The sequence below is a fragment of the Pipra filicauda genome, unplaced genomic scaffold (assembly GCF_003945595.2).
Source record: "Pipra filicauda isolate LSUMZ 115617 unplaced genomic scaffold, ASM394559v2 scaffold82_size2718185_pilon, whole genome shotgun sequence".
NCBI lineage: Eukaryota > Metazoa > Chordata > Aves > Passeriformes > Pipridae > Pipra > Pipra filicauda.
The window spans coordinates 1940966-1959900 of record NW_024105009.1 but is presented as its reverse complement, the minus strand read 5'-3'; the positions used below and the strand labels follow the sequence as shown (position 1 = coordinate 1959900).

At 38.6% G+C, this 18935-nt stretch overlaps 1 protein-coding gene across 1 annotated transcript in view; it reads left to right on the top strand.

Moving 5' to 3' along the window:
- METTL15 (methyltransferase like 15) overlaps positions 1 to 18935 on the top strand; it is a 90173-nt gene that overhangs the window by 29939 nt on the left and 41299 nt on the right. The window contains 1 exon segment of the mRNA XM_039390499.1: positions 6383 to 6519. Coding sequence (XP_039246433.1) covers positions 6383 to 6519 — 137 coding nt within the window.

Below are 18935 nucleotides of genomic sequence, written 5' to 3'. Positions count from 1 at the left end.
GTCTCTTCAGTGAGTGAGTGTTAAGTCATTGGAGGAGGTGCAAAACAGGGCTGGAGGAAGGAACTACATTTTCCCAGGAATGCTGATTTTTATTTATTTTATTTTAATCAGGGAACTTGAGCTTAAGATGGTTCAGGTGATTACGGTTGCTAAAGGCAGGCAGGATTGCCATTGTCAATATAGTTTTTATAATAGAAAAAAGTGGGTAAACAGGGCTGGGGATTGAATAAATAATTATGCAATGCAAGGTCACTTTTTGGGGAATAACAGGCTCTCTATTTTCAGAAGAAATTAATGTTATCTGTTGGAAAGAGCCATGGTAAATGCCTTATGTGTGCTAGTTAATCATAGCATATTAAAGATCTTTTGGTATAGTGTAAGTGTGAACAAGGTGAGATACAGTTTGTCCAGACCAAAAGGTAACAGAAGTCTGTCACATGGTCAGTGATGGAAAAGAGAGAGCCTGCTCATGAAGTACTCATCCTGGGGTAGAAGACTGTTTGGCATAGGGCATCACGTCCCTTATGTTCCATATTCCAACTCAGTATGTCTTGGATGTTTTGTACAATATGCCAAAGTCTTTTTGAGGTGGTGTGTAATTTGTGAAGTCCCCTTTGAAGCTATGTCAGGGTCACGAGAGGAAGAAAAAGCATTTTGTGAAAGATCATCTGGTGGGGTGCTTGAAATAATTAAGGTTAGTAGAGGGAAATAAAGTTGTACATCTAAAGGATCAACTTGCTTTAAAAAGAGGTAAAGGTTCTTCTTGCCTTTAAAATCAAGAAAGAAGACAGTGGAAAATACTGGAACTAGTGAGATTTTTTTTTTAAGTAAGTATTATGTAGTTTCAGTTTGTCATGGTTGGGTTTCAATTTTGTCTAAGTTCTGCAATCTCATTTTGTTACACAGCAAAGGAAAATAATCACAAAGGCTGTTAGATACAGTGGAGTAAACTTTATTACATGTGGAACATAATCATAAGTGGAATTACAGATGACTTGAGTCATAGTGAAATGAAGTGCTTAAAAGATATTTGCTGTGAGAGCTTTTCATTGAAAGGTCTTGTATACAAAAATGGCGAAGATAAACTCTTTGTATCTCCATAACTGTACTAGAGCTAGTTGTAAAATGAAAGCTATGAAGTTTTTGTTTGTTGCTATCTGTATGTCGTGAAAGAGCCAAGTGGTTTCTAAAACATATAGTCACAAACTGATTATAAAATTCCTGAGGGGACTCTGATGGGACTATCATAACTTAACAGTGGAACGATGAGTCACTGCAGTAGGAATTCATGTAATAATCTTTTCCAGTATTTATAGGACCAGGAGGATAAAATGTCATTTAATTTTATTTGATTAAAAACTACTAGGCAAGAGAGAAAGAGGAAGAAAAAATGAAACATCTTTTATTTCAGGCGTGAAAGATGAATGGAATGTATAAGAAGCATATTATGAAGCAGTATATTACAGTGATTAATTTAAAATCTGATCAATGCTCCAAAATGGTTGTGTTAATAACAGAATTATTTTATTTGATAACTTGAAGTGATATTTATTTTTTTTTTTTAGGTTCTAGATGCAAAGTGTGGCTTTTGAGTGGAAAATCTAGAGTATGAGGCATCTGTAGGAGTTCTTGCTTGCACCTTTAGGTGTATGTATCAATGCAGTTCAAAGATTACCCATGGAAGGTCTTTACCTTAAAAAGTTATGACAGAATGCACTTAATGTAGCCTTAATTAGGTTTTCCAGGACACCAATTCCATTAGTTCTGGTGAGGCAGTATTTGATGTGGGTTGAATCTGAACTGTATCCTCTTGTATTCGGTGCTCCCAGGTTAAAGATCCCGTTACAGTTGTCTGCTGTTCCTTAAAGGTTCAGTTGCCTTGTGTTGGTTCTTTCAGGAAGGGCAGTGGAATTCAGGAGCATGTGTTCACTCACAGTAAATGCTGGCATGGGTTCTTAACTAAAGCTTTTCAGTGCTCTCGCAGTATTGAGAGCTTGTCATTATGTCATGGTACAATAACCCCTATCGTTTCTCTTCTCTCCTTTGCATTGCTAGTATTTATCTGTGGTTTATTTACAAGATCATCTGTATGGTTCATTAGCATTCAGCATGTATAAGGGGTTTATCAATCTTAAAGTTTATCCCATTTAAAATGAATGACAGCAGAAGCAGATGTCTGTGAGCAAAGGTGAAACTATTAAGCAAAATATACGTATTCTTGAACAAGCTATAGTATCTTCAAAAACTCATCTAAAAAGCAAGGCAATAATAAATATTGCTTAAATAAGTAAAATTGTCTGGAGATTTGGCCAAAAAGGTTTTTTTGTATTCTGCTATTCAAACTTGATGAAACACTTGAAAGTGTTGGTGAGAGAAGGGTACAATACTTTCTAAGCATGACCAAAAAGCAGTTAGATGTTTAGAAAACATATAGTCATGCAACAAATAGGCAAATTGCTAAACTTATTAGTGGGGAAAGACTACTTTCTGGAAATTCATGTTACTAGTGAGTTTAAGTGGAATAAAATTATTTTTCCCAATTTTTTTCTTTTTAAAAGAAAATAGAGCCACTTATAGGGCATTTCCTACGCCTTCCTTGACTCTTCCTGCCAGCACTGTAGGTCTCTTTTAGGAAAGGCAATGTTGAGGTTTTTGAAAATTTTAATGCTAGATTTCTAGCTGTGATATTGAATAAGAGCACTTATTTGTTTTTTTTTTTAAAAACAAAACAACCAAACCCAGTCATGAAGACGTGACTCATGCTGATTAAACTTTTTTTGTTTTCAAGAGGAATTATGATGTAATTTAGATTGGTTTTGATTGTTATGTGTTGCTGCAGAAGAAGTGCAATCCTAAATGACACTTGGGACTGTTGTGACTAAGTTTTTTGAGTGCATTTCTGAGTGGGTTAATCCTATGCAAGGAATAAAAAGGTGGTTTTAATTTTCTGTTGTTCCTTCACATTTTTCTAAAGGGATTTTTTGAAATAGATTTCTCTACAGAACTAGAAGATAAAAGTAGAAAGGTCTGTTTATTGCTTATGTACATTACTTCTGGTAAGGATTAAATGGCAATAATTTGAGTGGAAATCAAAGATATCAGGTATATCTTGGAAATTTTAAAAGCAATGTAAGAGGATTTGTATATTTTCTAGACTTCGTGTTCATTTTTGCAATTTTCTAAGCTAAATGAAGAGTTAACAATTACATTTTTATATTAGTAATTTTCATTACAGGGAGATAATAAAAAATTAGCTAATTGGTTTAATATCCCACTCAATAGTCAGTATTGGATTTTTATGGGCTTAGTAGAAGTAACAGTACAGTACAGGCTGGACCCTCTGCCATGAGAGACCTTCTCTGAATCTTCTCAGCAGTGACATGTGAGAACTTACAGAGAAAATGCTTGGACTTTTTAACATATTGCAAGTATTTTCAAAATGTGGCTAAATTCTTGTGGTTAGTTGTGTTAAAGAAACAGCCACACTTTTCTGACCGTTTCAGTTTTGTGCTTGTAAATTGGTTTCAATGAGTATACTTTTGGTTTTGTTATGGCAGAAGATAAATCAGAATGCTTAAATAGATCAGTGGGAGCATTTATACAGTATGGATGTTCTGTTCTCTGTAACATAGTTTTGTTTTCTACATACCACTTACAAAAAAATTCTGTGTCAGTGCTTTATTTTTTTTCATACGAATGATGCCATTTAATATTGGGTGATCACCCAACTAAATTTTATTTCCTTCATGAACTTTGTAAAATATTATAGGAGAGATTTTTTTCTAGAGCATCAGCTTAGGAAACATGATGGCAGAACACAAAAAAATTAAATAATGCAACCTAAAGAACTTAAAAGATCATAAATTGCACCAACTTTTAGGAACAGTAGGGTTATATTATTATTCTCTTAAGTATTCAGCTTTATTATTATGGAATTTCCATAAATAAGCCTTTATTTATGTTTTCTAAAAACTGTTTCTGAAAAAGTATTTGTGTCTTTCTTCATTGCCTTTTAATTTCTGTTCTGTTCCAAAGGGATTTTGTGGTTGAATCTGAAGTCTTTCAAGAGATAAGTTAGAAAATTTCCCTTAAAAGGTGCTTACCCTTGTGGTGTGTAATTTTTGTAAGTAAGTTTAGTTGGCATCAATTTCTGTTTAATATGATTGTGGCTGATAAGTGATCTTCAAAACTGTTTCACATAAAAAGTAATTTCAGAAGTGGGAAGAAAGGCCTGCAGGTACTAATATTGAAATATATGGCGAATTTGTTGTTCTAGTTTAGCTTGTGTGTAGTCTGAGTTTCCCCCCAGTCAACAGAGGTCAGGTCAATCAACTGAGAGGAAAGAGTTATGGGAATTCCAAGGTGCAGAAACTAAGTCACATTTCTACTTTGGTTTAGATACATTGCCATAAAAATAATAGCATCAAAAAACACCTGCAAAGAGCACAGGAGCAGGCAATTCCCAAGTATTGGAACTCAAGCAGACGAGGCAGAAGGCCAGCTTGGCTGAACAGGAATCTTCTCTTGGAGATAAGGCAGAAAAAGGAAGGTGTATGCCCAGTAGAAGCAAGATAAGTGACATGGGAAGAATACAGAGATGCTGCTTGGCACTGTAGGGAGAAAATTCATGCAGCCAAAGCTCAACTGGAGTTGAACCTGGACAGAAATGTGAGGGACAGTAAAAACAGTTTTTTCAAAAACATTAATGGCAATAGGCAGTAGAGAAATATCGTCATCCTGCTGAGGATGAGGATGGTTACCTCAAAAACATGGACAGAGACAAGGCAGAGGTGTTTAAGGCTTTCTTTCCCTCTGTCTTCAACATGGATCATGAACCAAAGGGGACTCAGTGCCCTCAGCTGGAGGACCATGACTGTGAGAATGATCAGCTCCCAGTAGACCCTGAAATTGTGCAGGATCTGCTGCTCCAGCTGGATCCCTACAAACCTGTGAAGCCTGATGGGATTCATCCAAGAATCCTCAAAAAGCTGGCTGATGTCACAGCAAAACCTCTCCCGATGATTTTTGAGCGGTCTTGGGAGTCTGGAGGGGAATCCCAGCTGACTGGAAGCTGGGGAATGTCGTCCCAGTTTTCAAGAGGGCAAGAAGGAGGACCCCAGAAACTACAGACTCATTTCAGTGCCTGGAAAAGTTATGGAGAAGGTTATTCTGGGGAGTATTGAAAAACACCTGATGACACAGTCATTGGTCACAGCCAGCACAGCTTCTTGAGAGGAAAGTCTTGCTTCTCAAACCTTATTTCCTTTCATGGCAAGGTAACCCACCTAGCTGATCAAGGGAAGCCAGCTGATGGAATCTTTTTGGATTTCAGTAAAGCTTTCAATATCATCTCTCATAGGATCCTTTTGGACAAAATGTCCAGCACACAGCAAAGCCCAGTGTTACTCAGTTGGTGCTGAATTTGTGCCTACATATGTTTTAGAGTACATTCAGAGTTCCTCGAAAGTGTTGTCAGTTTTAGTCTAGAAGACTGGAGAGAGTGGCTGTGTTTGCCTGGTATTACTAAAAAACTTCCAGTCTTAGTCTCTGTAAAGAAATAAAACCAGACCTGGTATATATTCATAGGCAGTAAGTATTCCTCAGAAGCAAGGAAATATTTATTGCTTATCAAAAGGTATAACTCCAGCCCACAGAGTATGTCACATCAGCAGTTGAAGTGGGATTGCTGTTAAGGTGGGTTTTCTTGTGCTATTCTGCATCTAATTAACATTAACATGTTATGATGGTAGAGAAGATATATCGAGACTGAGCATCAGTGTATATTAATAACCTAAATGCACAGCTAAATACAAAGCACAGTGAACCCAAAATCTATGGTACTGTCTTGAAAACTTCCATTTTCTAGGCTACTTAGATTAGTGCCAGTCAGGATAATGTATGTGCCACCACACTTTGATCTCTGGTATAAAACTATGATAGTGTCATTTTTTTAATTGCTACACAATAAATCAGCTGTCCTTTTAGACATGTTCTTACAAAATAAATGGTGCAATTACTGCCTATAATCCCATATCCTATACATCTTTGTATCCATCAATTTGAGCAAGGCCAAATAAAGCAGTCCAATAAGTGGCTTTCCTTTGAACACACAATAAAAAGAAATGGGAACAGTAGGAAGCTGCAGTTGGTTGTCCCAAATGACTGACCTTTTGTTCTGGAAGGACTGCTAGGAGGGAGTTCACAACCCCTGGAAAGGTTACTCTGACGTGGTCGCAATTCTGCACAAAACACAAAAATGTTTCCAGAAAGGCATTGGTATGTTTTCCTCCAGTACATAAGGGAGATTAGCAAAAGGAGCTTTAAATCAACAGTCAGTTTATCCCTGCTCTGAGGTAAAGGTGGTGTCTTCTTCGCTCCACAGCGTTTCCTTGATATGACGTTTGGAGCCGGAGGTCACACGACAGCTCTTCTGGAGAGAGCCAACGACATCACCGTGTATGCCCTGGACAGGGACCCCACAGCTTACAGGATAGCTCAGCAGCTCTCGGAATCCCACCCGTAAGTTCTCTTCTCCTCTCTTAAATATGGCTGGGATAAGGTTGATACTTTGGTATTTTATACGTAATTTAATGTATTTTTATAGTTTTTAATGGCTTGCTGTAGAATAGCATGATATGCTGCGTGGACCCTGTTAAGTAGGAGATATTTGCATGCAGATTTTTGGAGTTAAATGCGTATTCAGCACTCTTAATTCTGAGCATGCATCAAGTAGCCAATTTTACGTTTAAAAATGGATTTAAAAAAGATTCGTGGGTTCCATTTGCCTTGAGATGGTTCTGATGGCAGAATGGTACAAAAACATACCTTTGTGGTAAATATTTCACAAAAAACAATGGAACAATAGAATTTAAATAATGAGGTCATTTAAATATGGCTCATGAATATTTTAATTAAACCCCCCAAAAATAATTGTAATTCAGTATTAGGTTTGCTAAGTATTTTGCCACTGGCTTCAGAAACTACTGAACAATTTAATAAGGTACTATTTCTGTGTATAGCTTATGTTTCAATTTTCTTTTTAAATAGAGTGCTGAATTTGCTAAATGAACAATTGCTAAATGCAATTTTTTAGTTATGCAAAGTTCTTGTTCCTTTATTTTGTTCAAGAAAGAGCCCAGTCAGAGCATCATTGCATTCATGCAAAAGTGTGCATTGTAGAGTTGAATATGAGCTTTTCAGAAAGTGATATTTTTCAGATTTGACCAAGAAGTATGTAGATACAAAACTAAATCATATGAAATAATTAAGACTTAAGACATTTAGGTCAAGGAACAAGGAGAGGACGCCCACTGTCAGATTGAAAACATTAGAGTATTTATTTCAAAATAGCTTTTACATGAGGAAAACCAAATATTTCCAAGAAGAAGAATACTGGAAGAGGTGGCTGAAGAAACACTTGGTTGTTCAGTGAAATTTTCCCACATAAAAAGGAGTTCTAAGTCAGCAGTAATATTAAGCAATGCAGAAGGTATTCCTCATCTTTTCTAAGATAAAAGGCTAAACTGTGCATTCAAGTGTCTTTGACAGAGGTCCAGTGGGAGAAATGCAAACATGTGACAAGACAGCATGGCTCAGTTTCTAGTCATCCCACTCTGTAAAAACACTTCAATATATTTCTTTTAATTCTCAGTTCTTTGTGGGTTGAAGTGACATGCAGTATAAACTTACAAATTTGTGGAATTCCTCTCAACTGTTATTTCTTCAGAGAATGCTCTTTCTGAAAGAATAGTGTGGAGAATATTGTCAAGGAAAGTCCGTTTTCTTTTAGTCTAAGTCTGCAAACACGTTCTGCCAAATGTCATGGGAGTTGTAAAATCTTCTGTTCTTTGTGTCATAGAAAAAACCCAGTCTTTTAGAAACATTCACACAACGTAAGACAACAATGTGCAGTCTCTGACTCAATATGTGTTTATCTGTAAAGCATCCTATGAAAACCTGGATGCGAAAAAAGTTTATTTTTCAGATGTATTTTACAGGTGTTGGATGCTGTTCTGCCAATGATTGACATTGTTAATTTTCTCCTTGCTTAAATTTGTGAAAGGGTGAACTTTAATTTAATATAATATTATAGTTGATGTAACTTATTGTGGTTTATTAGACAAAGGAGGTCTCCTTATTTTTTTTTTGTAAAACTCTGGTTCTTGGACTCTAGACATGTTGTTGTCCTCCTGTAGAGATTCAAGTTATCCTTAGAATGAAGTGGATTCTTAAATAGCATAGTGTTGTTGATGAAGAGTCTTGATCACTGAAAGATGACTGCATGCCACCTGAATATGTATTGTAAGATACAGCAGTGCTCTTATTTGCTCTGGTGTGTTCCCTCATTTTCTATCTGTCTTATTAGAAAGAACAGGTAGATCCTTTTCCAGAAGGTAAATATATCTTTTTTCATAATAGTTTGTGTTGAAAATTAGGATAAAAGAATGTTCATGTATGGTATATGTGCTAATTATTAATCTGCTATCCCTGGGAAGTCAGTTGCAAGGGGAAAGGAGGAGGTATAAGTATATAATTTATAAATAACAGGTAAAGTTAGTGTTTGATTACAAATCAGTTGGGTATAAGGGATTGACCTATGAGATTTGGAGCTTTTATAAATGGATTTTTTTTTTCAATATTCATTAAAAGATGGTTGAGCTAATATGATGGGATTTTAGTGTCTATTTTCTGCACTGTGTTAGAAATAAACCTCGTATCGGTTCGGTTCAAGTCTGTGTGGGCATCAAAAGCTCAGGGAATTCATCCAGTTGACATCTGTGTCTGGTCAGGTCCATTCTCAGATTAAGTAGTTCCTTGGTTCACCAGGGAGCCACAGAAGCAGTTGTGCTAGCTTAAAAAAGGCAATGGTAGCATGCAGATGCAATCTAAGGGTGATGTAGGGCTGTCCCTTCTGTAAGAAGGGACAATAACTACAGTGCAGAAGTATAAACCTCCTTCATTGTTTTTCTGCTCTAGACTTTTTTTCACCTCTTTTGTTTAATACTGCTGTTTTGGCAGAGGTTTTTTGACTTGCTGAAGTGCTTCCCTTCCTTCAGAGGTGACAGCTCACGGTGGAGGAAGAGGCTGTTATGTAACTGTAACCAGCAAAATCTGATTCCCAGTGTCTGAAACTCTGAATGCAACAGGCACACTGAAAGTCATACCTCAATTGAATTTTCTGTTGCCTTTTTTTTTCTACTTAAAACAGAATATTGCATGTGTTAACTGAGGATGTTAATAAATTCCAGCACATCAATTACAGGACGGATCTTGAGTCTTGCACTAGTTTTTGCAGTAGTTTAGGCTGGACATTAGGAAGAAGTTCTTCACAGAGAGAGTGATTGGGCTTTGGAATGGGCTCCCCAGGGAACTGCTGGAGCCAGAGTCCCTGGAGGTGTTTAAGAAAATATTGGTCTTAATGCCATGGTCTAATTGACATGGTAGTGTTGGGTCATAGGGAAGTGTTGGGACTGACTGATCTCAGAGGACTCTTCCAACTGAGTTGCTTCTGTGATTCTGTGATATTGGCTAGGCAGATTTAACACCCATAAATCCATGGGTCCTGATTGGATGCACCCACTGGTGCTGAGGGAGCTGGCAGATGTTCTTGCTATGCCACTCTCCATTGTCTTTGAAAAATCATGGAGAACAGCAGAGGTGCCCGATGACTGGAGGAAGGCCAGTGTTACTCCCATCTTCAAAAAGGGCAAGAAGGAGCACCTGGGAAACTACCAACCAGTCAGCCTCACCTCCATCCCAGGAAAGGTGGTGGAACAGATCATTCTGAAGGTCATCACAAAGAAGGACGGTCTACAGGAGTCATTGGTCCAGCTGGACTAATCCATGCTGGAACAGTCAACATGGATTCACCAAGGGGAAATCATACTTGACCTGCCTTTTATGATGGCATGGTACGATGGGTTGGCAAAGGGAGAGCACTGGATGTTATCTACCTTGAGTTCAGCAAGGCTTTTGGCACTGTCTCCCATAACATCCTCAAAGATCAGCTCAGGAAATGTGGGTTAGGTGAATGGACAGTGAGGTGGATCAAGAACTGGTTGAATGGCAGAGCTCAGAGGGCCGTGATCAGTGGAGTAGAATCCAGCTGGAGGCCTGCAGTCAGTGGTGTTCCCCAGGGATCAATCCTGGGTCCAGCCTTGTCCAGCTTGTTCATCCAGGATCTGGATGAAGGGACAGAATGTACCCTGAGCAAGTTTGCTGATGATACAAAACTGGGGGGATTGGCTGATTCACCTGAAGGCTGTGCTCCCTTTTGGGGGGGACCTCGATAGGCTGGAGAGTTGGGCAGAGAAAAACCTTGATGAGGTTCAACCAAGGCAAGTGTAGGGTCGTGCACTTGGGGAGGAATAACCCCAAGTACCAGTAGAGGTTGGGGGCTGAGCCAGTTGAGAGCAGCTCTGCTGAGAAGGCCCTGGGATGTTGGTGGGTGACAAGCTGACTGTGAGCTGGCAGTGTGCCCTTGTGGCCGGGAGGGCCGATGGTATCCGGGGGTGCCTTGGGAAGAGTGTGGCCAGCAGGCTGAGGGAGAGGATCCTCCCCCTCTACTCATTCCTAGTGAGGCCACATCTGGAGTGTTGTGTCCAATTCTTGTGTCCACGGTTCAAGAAAGACAAGGAGCTACTGGAGAGGATCCAGTAGAAGCCACAAAGATGATGAGGAGTGTGAAGCATCTCTCTTACAAGGACAAAAAGCAGGATATCAGCCTGAGGGGATCTCATTAACACATGCAAGTATCTCAAAGGCAGTTGTCAAGAGGATGGTTCCAGACTCTTTTCAGTGGTGCCCAGAGACAGGACAAGGTGCAATGGCCATAAACTAAAACACAGAAAGTTCCACCTCAACCTCCGGGAAGAATTCCTTTCCATTGAGGGTGGCAGAGCACTGGGAGAGGCTGCCCAGGGAGGTCGTGGAGTCTCCCCTTCTGGAGACTTTCAAACCCCACCTGGACACATTCTTGGTTGACCTGTCCTAGGTGACCCTGCCTTGGCAGGGAGCTGGACTGAATGATCTCCAGAGGTCCCTTCCAACCGTAACGGTTCTATGATCTGTGAAATATGCCCATAGATATTGCTGCAAGAGGAGATAAGTGTGGCTAAATTGGGGGATTTTTCTATGTTCAGAATTTATAAATGAAGTCCTCCTTGTACTTAGGTGAAAGGTGGGTGGAGTAATAAGTCACAGAATGAAAACACGGGAAAAACACTTTTGATGTTTGTATTTTAAATGTGTCTCTTTGCTTTTTGATAACAATTTTGTCAGAACTAAAATCTGAAAAGGGTAGAGTTCCCACTGCAATTCTTGCATTCATTTAGTGTCTCTGTTTATTATTTTTATTCTTTAAAATATGTAGTGCTGCTTTAATAAGGAGAAAATGGGTCAGGGTCTGTTAGATATTCAGTGTGTGGGTGGGAATCCTTTGACGTACTTTCTGGGGAAGCCTCTAACTTGGGAATTGCTGATGAGAATTCAGGAGAACAAGATAAAATTCAGTCAGGGGCAATATACATTACAAGTAAACCCTTTCACGCCCACTGAAAGGGAGAGGTTAGAGAGGTGGCTGAAATCTGGCAATTAACCAATATCACTGAAAGCTTCCAAGTATGAGAAACTCATGCAAAGCCTACGCAGAGGAGAAAATATGTGCTTTGTAATTCTCTGAGCAGAATAAGAAATTTTGCCCCCAAAGTAAGGAAAAATGGCATAAAAATTCCTTATACAATTTGACTATCATTTTATTGTAGTTCTAAAGTGATTTTGAGGTGTGAGGGCACTTGTGGATTTTGCTTTCAGGGTTACACTAAGTTTGCAGAGAAAGTGAGATAGAAACATCAGCTGTGCATTGTATGCTCTGGGGAAAATAGAATTTATTTTTGGTTCTAGGGAAAACAGAACTTCTTTTTCTTTTTTTCAGTTGCAATAAGCTTATTTTAAGTGCTTATGAATTGTAGCTGAGTATTATATATTGGTGCTTCCTGTTGCTATATGTTATTTTTACAAGCTAGTATTTAACTTTTGACTGTAGTGCATAAGGGATACAATTAATGTGTAATCAGGGCATATTCATTATAATGGTGCCTTGACTATATATAAATATACTTAACTGGTTACCTATAGGGTTATTTCTTTCTAAAGAATTCTTCATATATGTCAACATCTGGTTGCCTCTCAAATGCAAGCAACAAAGATAAGTGTTAAGCCTTAAATATGAGATGGAAAAATTCAATTGAGAGTGGTAAAAAGACCTTCAAATGCCATTATATTAAAATATTGCTCTTCTGTCATGTATTTTGTTTCCCAAAGGATTTATTTGGGTAACAACCCCAAATATGTTTCCATATAAAAGCATAAGGAATAAAAGTTCTTTCTCTTGTTGCTGAAGTCCCAGCTGTGCAAGTTTCAGAATGACTGGAAACCTTTTCTTGCTTTTATACATACAGCCTGATCCTTCAGTACGCTGAGTTCCTGGTCTAAATTTGGGCCAAATTCAAAATTACCCTGACATAGAAAACAAATACAAGAGTTTACTTTTAACAATTGGTTCTATTCCCTTTTTAGTTTTTACATTGCTTGATATCTTGTCCCTTTAGTGCTTTGTTAAAACCTTGTGAACTTCTGAGGGAACGGCCGTGGATGTCATTTACCTGGACTTTAGTAAAGCCTTTTACACTGTTTCCCACAGCATTCTCCTGAAGAAACTGGCTGGTCATGGCTTGGATGGGTGTGTTCTTTGCTGGGTGAAAACTGGCTGGATGGCTGGGACTAGAGAGTGGTGGTGAATGGAGTTACACCAGTCGATGCCTGGTCACGAGTGGTTTTCCCCAGGGCTCAGTATTTGGCCCTGTTTAATATCTTTATTGAGGATCTGGGCAAGAAGATTGAGTGTAGGCGCAGTCAGTTTGCAGACAACACCGAGCTGGATGGGAGTGTTGGTCTGCTGAAGGGTAGGAAGGCTTTACAGGGGGATCTGGAAAGGCTGGATCAATGGGCCAAGGCCAACTGTATGAGGGTCAGAAAAACACAGTGCACTTGGGTCACAACAACCCCCTGCAGTGCTACAGCTTGGGAGCAGAGTGGCTGCAAAGTGGCCCGGTGGAAAAGGGCCTGGGGGTGCTGCGTGGCCAGGTGGCCAGGAAGGCCAGTGGAATCCTGGCATGTATCGGGAATAGTGTGGCCAGCAGGACCAGGGAAGTGATTGTCCCCCTGGACTTGGCACTGCTGAGGCCACACCATTGATTCGTTTCGGGCCCCTCACTACAAGAAACATGCTGGTGTGAGGAATCGTGTCCAGAGAAGGGCAATGGAGCTGGGGAAGGGACTGGAGCACAAAGTCTTACAAGGAGCTGCTGAGGGAGCTGGGGGTGTTTGGCCTGAAGAAGAGGAGGTTTAGGGGAGACCTTCTTGCTCTCTACAACTACCTGAAAGGAGGCTGTAGCCAGATAAGTGTCGATCTCTTCTCCCAGGTAACAAGTGATAGGACAAGGCCCCACATTTCACCAGGGAAGGTTTTGGTTGGATATTAGGAAAAATTTCTTCATGGAAGAGCTGTCAAGCACTGGAATAGGCTGCCCAGGGAAGTGGTGGAGTCACCATCCTTAGAGGGATTTATAAGCTGTGTAAATGTGGCACTTAGGGACACGGTTTAGTGGTGGACTTGGCAGTGCTGAGCTAATGGTGGGACTTGATCTTAGAGGTCTTCTCCAACCTAACTGATTCTGTGATTTGAGTATCAGGCTTCTCTTACATAGCATAATTGTAGAAATTTCACTACCAACATTACATCGCTTGAAACTGCAATTAAACAATTTGTATGTGCACTTCCTAATTTTATTTTCATTGCAGACATAACGTGGGCTGCAAAAATCTTTGCGTGTTACAGACTGTAGTCTGGTAATTTCAAGTTCAGAAAGGGTTTTTACCACTTTGTTTTGGGATGACTACAGACTATTTTCAATATTAGTAGCTGAGTTTACATTTCATATGCTGGTTACATAATAGAGAAGTCCTCATTTGCACTTGTAAGGACTTAAGAGTACAATTGCCTGTCTCAAACATGGTCAAGGCCGCAGAAGGAACTTGCCATAAGATAAGCTACCACAGTGGGAACTTGAGATAAACACAGAAGGGAGGAATTTGTGACAGGAAGGCATTAATTCCAGGCCTGGTGAAGATGAGATCTGGTTAGCACATCCTGAGTAATGCATCTGGACAAAAATTCCCACTGTGGCAAACCGTGGGAAAGGAGACAACTGCCCATGCACGATCACCCCAAGTTATGGGACAGGACAGGATGGGATCTGTGACCACCAGTGACCACTGAAGTGACCCCAGGCACATTTCTGGGGCCTTCCACCACTTCCACCATCAGACTGCTCCTGATCAACAGTGTTAAAACTGCCCCCCAGGGGAGGTACCTGGCTGTTCCCACCTGAACCTGGATGCATATTAACCTGTTGAACTCTTTGTTTTATGGGCTTCCCCCACACCCCACAAGACTTCAACCATCACTTGGACCAACCAGACATCTGATGTGCAACAGCCAAGTCTTGTCGCTGGATCCACGAGTGGTGATGTCTTCCCTGTCCACTGTCTATCTTTCCTCTCCACTGTCTACTCTCATCCTTTCTTTCTCTGTCTTTCTTTTCCTTATATATTTTCTTAAGTGACATTTTTATGCTTTTATATTGTTATATTACTATAGATAATAATAACAACCAGAACAGCTACATACCTCCTTTCCATTGCAACCAAATTGTTCTAAAATAAACCCTACATATATATATATAAATACACACTGATCATTCAGTGTCATTTCACTCTAATCCACCCCAAGGCCTCTATTAATGAGAACCTCTGTTACCCGTCTCAGTGGTGGGTTCTAACAGCACTGTTTACATCTCGAAGTAGTAAAGTGTGTTTTAAGACCATAGCTATGGCAAAATACTGCCTTCATATACACAATAGCATTAATTCAAGGCATGTGGTTATGTTGACATTCCTACTAAAGCTTTTCTTTAGCAATAGATACACTTGGACAATGATTAAATACTAATGAGTCTATCAAGACTCATTCTATTTACAGGATTCTATTAATCTTTTTAATGTTATATTTATATATTTTATTTTGACAGAATTAACAGATAGTTATATTATTAAAATTATTTTCAGTTTCATATCATAAAACTGGACTTTTGTCTTTGTTTTCATACATAACATCCCATATGTCACTATTAGATTTAATATAATTTCCAGTCAAATGAGTCAGGGTTACAACTTACCGGTTGAGGAAAACAAAGTGCTATAATTTTGATCTGAGTAGTCTTGAAGAAGCTGAATCATCATATTATTTTAGTGGGAAAACCTTAGAAGAAATTTTGGTCAATTTGAAGCTCTGAAGGAAGGTCTGCAAGCATTAGGTTTAAAATAATGAACTGTTTTATGTCCATGCTTTTTTCTGTTGCTGTTACTGAGTCATTTTATATCAAGTGAAATTTAGAGTCTTGCAAATAGTTGACGTTTATCAGTTTTGATGGTCGTTTTGGTTTAGGCAGTTTCTCTTCCTGGTTCTGGCCGGGCCAGGGTTAATTTCTGCAGTTGCATGGCCGGGACCCTGAGGTTGTTCTATACCACCTCACCTCAGGTGCAGGGGGCAGGGGGTTGGGTCCCTTCCAGGTGTGCTGGGCAGCGTTGGGTTCCACGTGATGAGCACTCAACGTGCGAATCGTTCACCTCTCTTGTACACTCTGTTATAATATTGTTGCTTTTACTGTTTGTTTTCTTATTTCATTCCCCACGGGGGGAGAGGGAGGTGGAAGGAGGAGGGAGCGAGCGGCGTGTGGTTTGGAGTGTTTCAGTGGGAACGGTAAATTGGGGAATACCATCGCTAAACCATGACACAATGCCAAAACCATTCCCGTTGGAAGGGATCTTAGGATGTCATCTAGTCCAGCCTCATCCTTCAGGCAGTCAGTATGGTCTGAATCATCTTAGACATCTTTAGGCAAGGGAAGTATAGGCCAAGCAGCTTAATTGCTTTCTAGCCTGAGAAGCTACAGCTTTTAGACCACAGATGTTGACCAAGAAACATTCAATGGAATGTTTGTTTTCTTCCATCACAGTTTTTCATCAGTGTTTCTAGGAATACTGTAAAATGCTAATTGTTCTTACAGAATTAGAGGACTTGTTGAAGTTGATGGAGAGGGATAAGAAGCTTCTGAAATAATTTAAAACAAACAAAACCCCTCTAGGTATTGGTTAAGGTCATGGAGCTGAATGTGGGTGATTTGAATACTTTTTCAGTATAAATGTCCAGATCCTTAATTTATTTTTAGGGATGTTATATATACACCTGTTAGCTCAACTTCATAGAATGCAATGCTAAGTGTTACTTTAATCAGCAGTAGTTTCAGACATGTTCATTACGTTCTTCTTGTTCTTTTTTTAATTCATCTATATCAGTGTGGTATAAAAGCGCTCAGAATATCTTTAAAGTTTAATGTTGTAGCTCTTAAATGCAGAGTGTTTCTGAGGACAGTTCTGTGATGCTTGATTTGGGTTGTAGTTTTTTTTCTTTTTCTAAAAGGAAAAACTTTCTTAACCCCCCCCAAAGTAAATAATTACGAAGCTGAAATATTCTTTGAACTTCTATGATCCATAAAGGAGACATCGACTTTTTCTTTCAGTCAGTTTTCCATCTTCTTGGTTTTGATGAAAAAATTTCTTATAGGTGTTTAGATGACTTGAGGACTTTTATATTACTTTTATAACCACTTCATTACTAAAATACATGTAAAAGATTCCTTGTTGAACTTAAATTCTAATTAAGAACATTTAAAAATGTATGTTTCAATAATACTTAGAAATACCTTTTATAAACATTTAAAGCAATTTTTTCGTAGCCAAACAATTGAGTTCTGGGCATATTTTCATACAATAACAAGCCAGTTTGGTGTTTATAAAAATAATCAGTGTTTTTAAAGGAAACTGATACAGGACTGCTTTAATTTTTTTAAAAAAATTTAGTTTTTCATAATAGCAAAACTCCTTCATGATGAGAAGAAGGAGGGAAAGAGAACATAGGTTTTAATCAGAAGGTTTTTGCACCTGGTAGCTGGTTGTCTACAGATATTTTAGTTCTAATGAAAAGATGATATCTTCACATTCTTCAGCAGCATTTTGTATTTTATTTTGTTTGTCAAGAGCTGTATATTTAGCTTGTATATTTGCTCACATTTACAGTGGGAGGTGTTGAGGCACTCTGTGCAAATCAACTGTATTGAAATACTCCTTAGTATCAAACAATACAGGCAAAAGTTTATTTCATCAGTAGATAGATTATAATTTTTGAGAGCAGAAAATGCCAGCATTTTCCTGTGAAGGTGGAAATGTATTGACAAAAAGGTACTTGTCACTTTCTAAGAGGAGGTCAAGACTGTCGGTATTTAAGCTAAACATATAATTTACTAAGTAGCTAAATCAAACAAAAAAAGAGCTGATAGCCTCTGATTCATGATTTTATTTCTCCTACAGAGATAAAAAGGAAAACAGGTAACTAAATGCAAATATTTGTAAATACATTTTTGTATCAGTATTGAACTTCAAACTTAACTATGAAATACACAAATGTATAGAGAAGTTCAGATTACTTTTTCTGATTGAGGCATTGTACTTCAAATACTGTTATTCTTAGATGCATTAGGATTGTACATATAAGTGACATAGATCATAAAAATGAATTACTTTGAGTTTGACTACATAATTCTATTTTTTTCCTGTCATAATAATAAACATCATTTGCATTTTAATTTCATTTTGGTCTTTGTGACTCAGCTGTGCCAAGTGTTGTACAGAGTATTGAAAGAACTGAAAGTAAAATCAGACAGTTAATTGCTGGCTTTGTATTTGGATGCCTGAAAAATACATCAAGCAACAAAGATTTGTATAGAGAGATTTTCTGACTTTCTGTATAAAACATCAGTGCAGAAAACATGTAACTTGGAATGGAAGTTCCCTGTGGCCTTGTCGCTGCTGAATGATGCAAGTGTTTGAGACCAATATTGACTAGTAAGTGGTCTTGACACACACAGATCTCTAAGAAGTAATACAAGAGTCATGTCTCACAGCAGAAACAATGTGTAATATTGATATTGTTTATACTGTCAGTCTTACTCTGGTCGTGAGAAGTTAGGGGCTGCTGGAACTTCAATTTTTAAATACAAGTCAGAAAAACAACCAAATTCTTCCTGATAATGATATCCAGGTTGACCATTCATCTTCAGGATGATCTGTGCCACCTGTGTGGGTGGGAAAGGAAAGAGGAGGATAAGGAGCACTCCCTTTTCCAAGCCTTCTCTGGGAAAGCACTTTTTTTTTTTTTTTTTTAATTCCTGAAAACTTGCGCCTTTGGCCCTCAAAAACCCCTAGAAATTACTTCATGCAAAACTTGGAGACTAGCTGCTAAAACCTACAACTTTTCTGTGACCAGGAAAGGTTTAGTCCACTGCTGCAGTGTCTCTGCCTGCCCTTTCTGAAGACATGTACCACATATTATCTGCTATCAGGTAGTACTTCATCCTCCATCTCCTTCATGACTACTTGCTGTTCCTAATGAACAGAGTGATTTGCAGCAAAAAACAAGGCAAAAATCTCATCTCAGTATTAGAATGAGTTTTGATCCCTTGCAGTACAGTCTAGACTAAGGTGGAGTAATGTGTGACACCCAACACTTAACTGGATTCAACCCATCCCAGTCTGCCTTTGTCAAAAGAAGTGGATGTTAGCACTTGGTGAGTACATTAAGTATCCTTGGTGAGCATATTAAGATATAACCTTCTGGCATTTGCTAATATTTAAGACAAGAACTGATAATGTATGAAATTATGGTAGTACATTTTCATATTCAAAAAATAAATAATTAA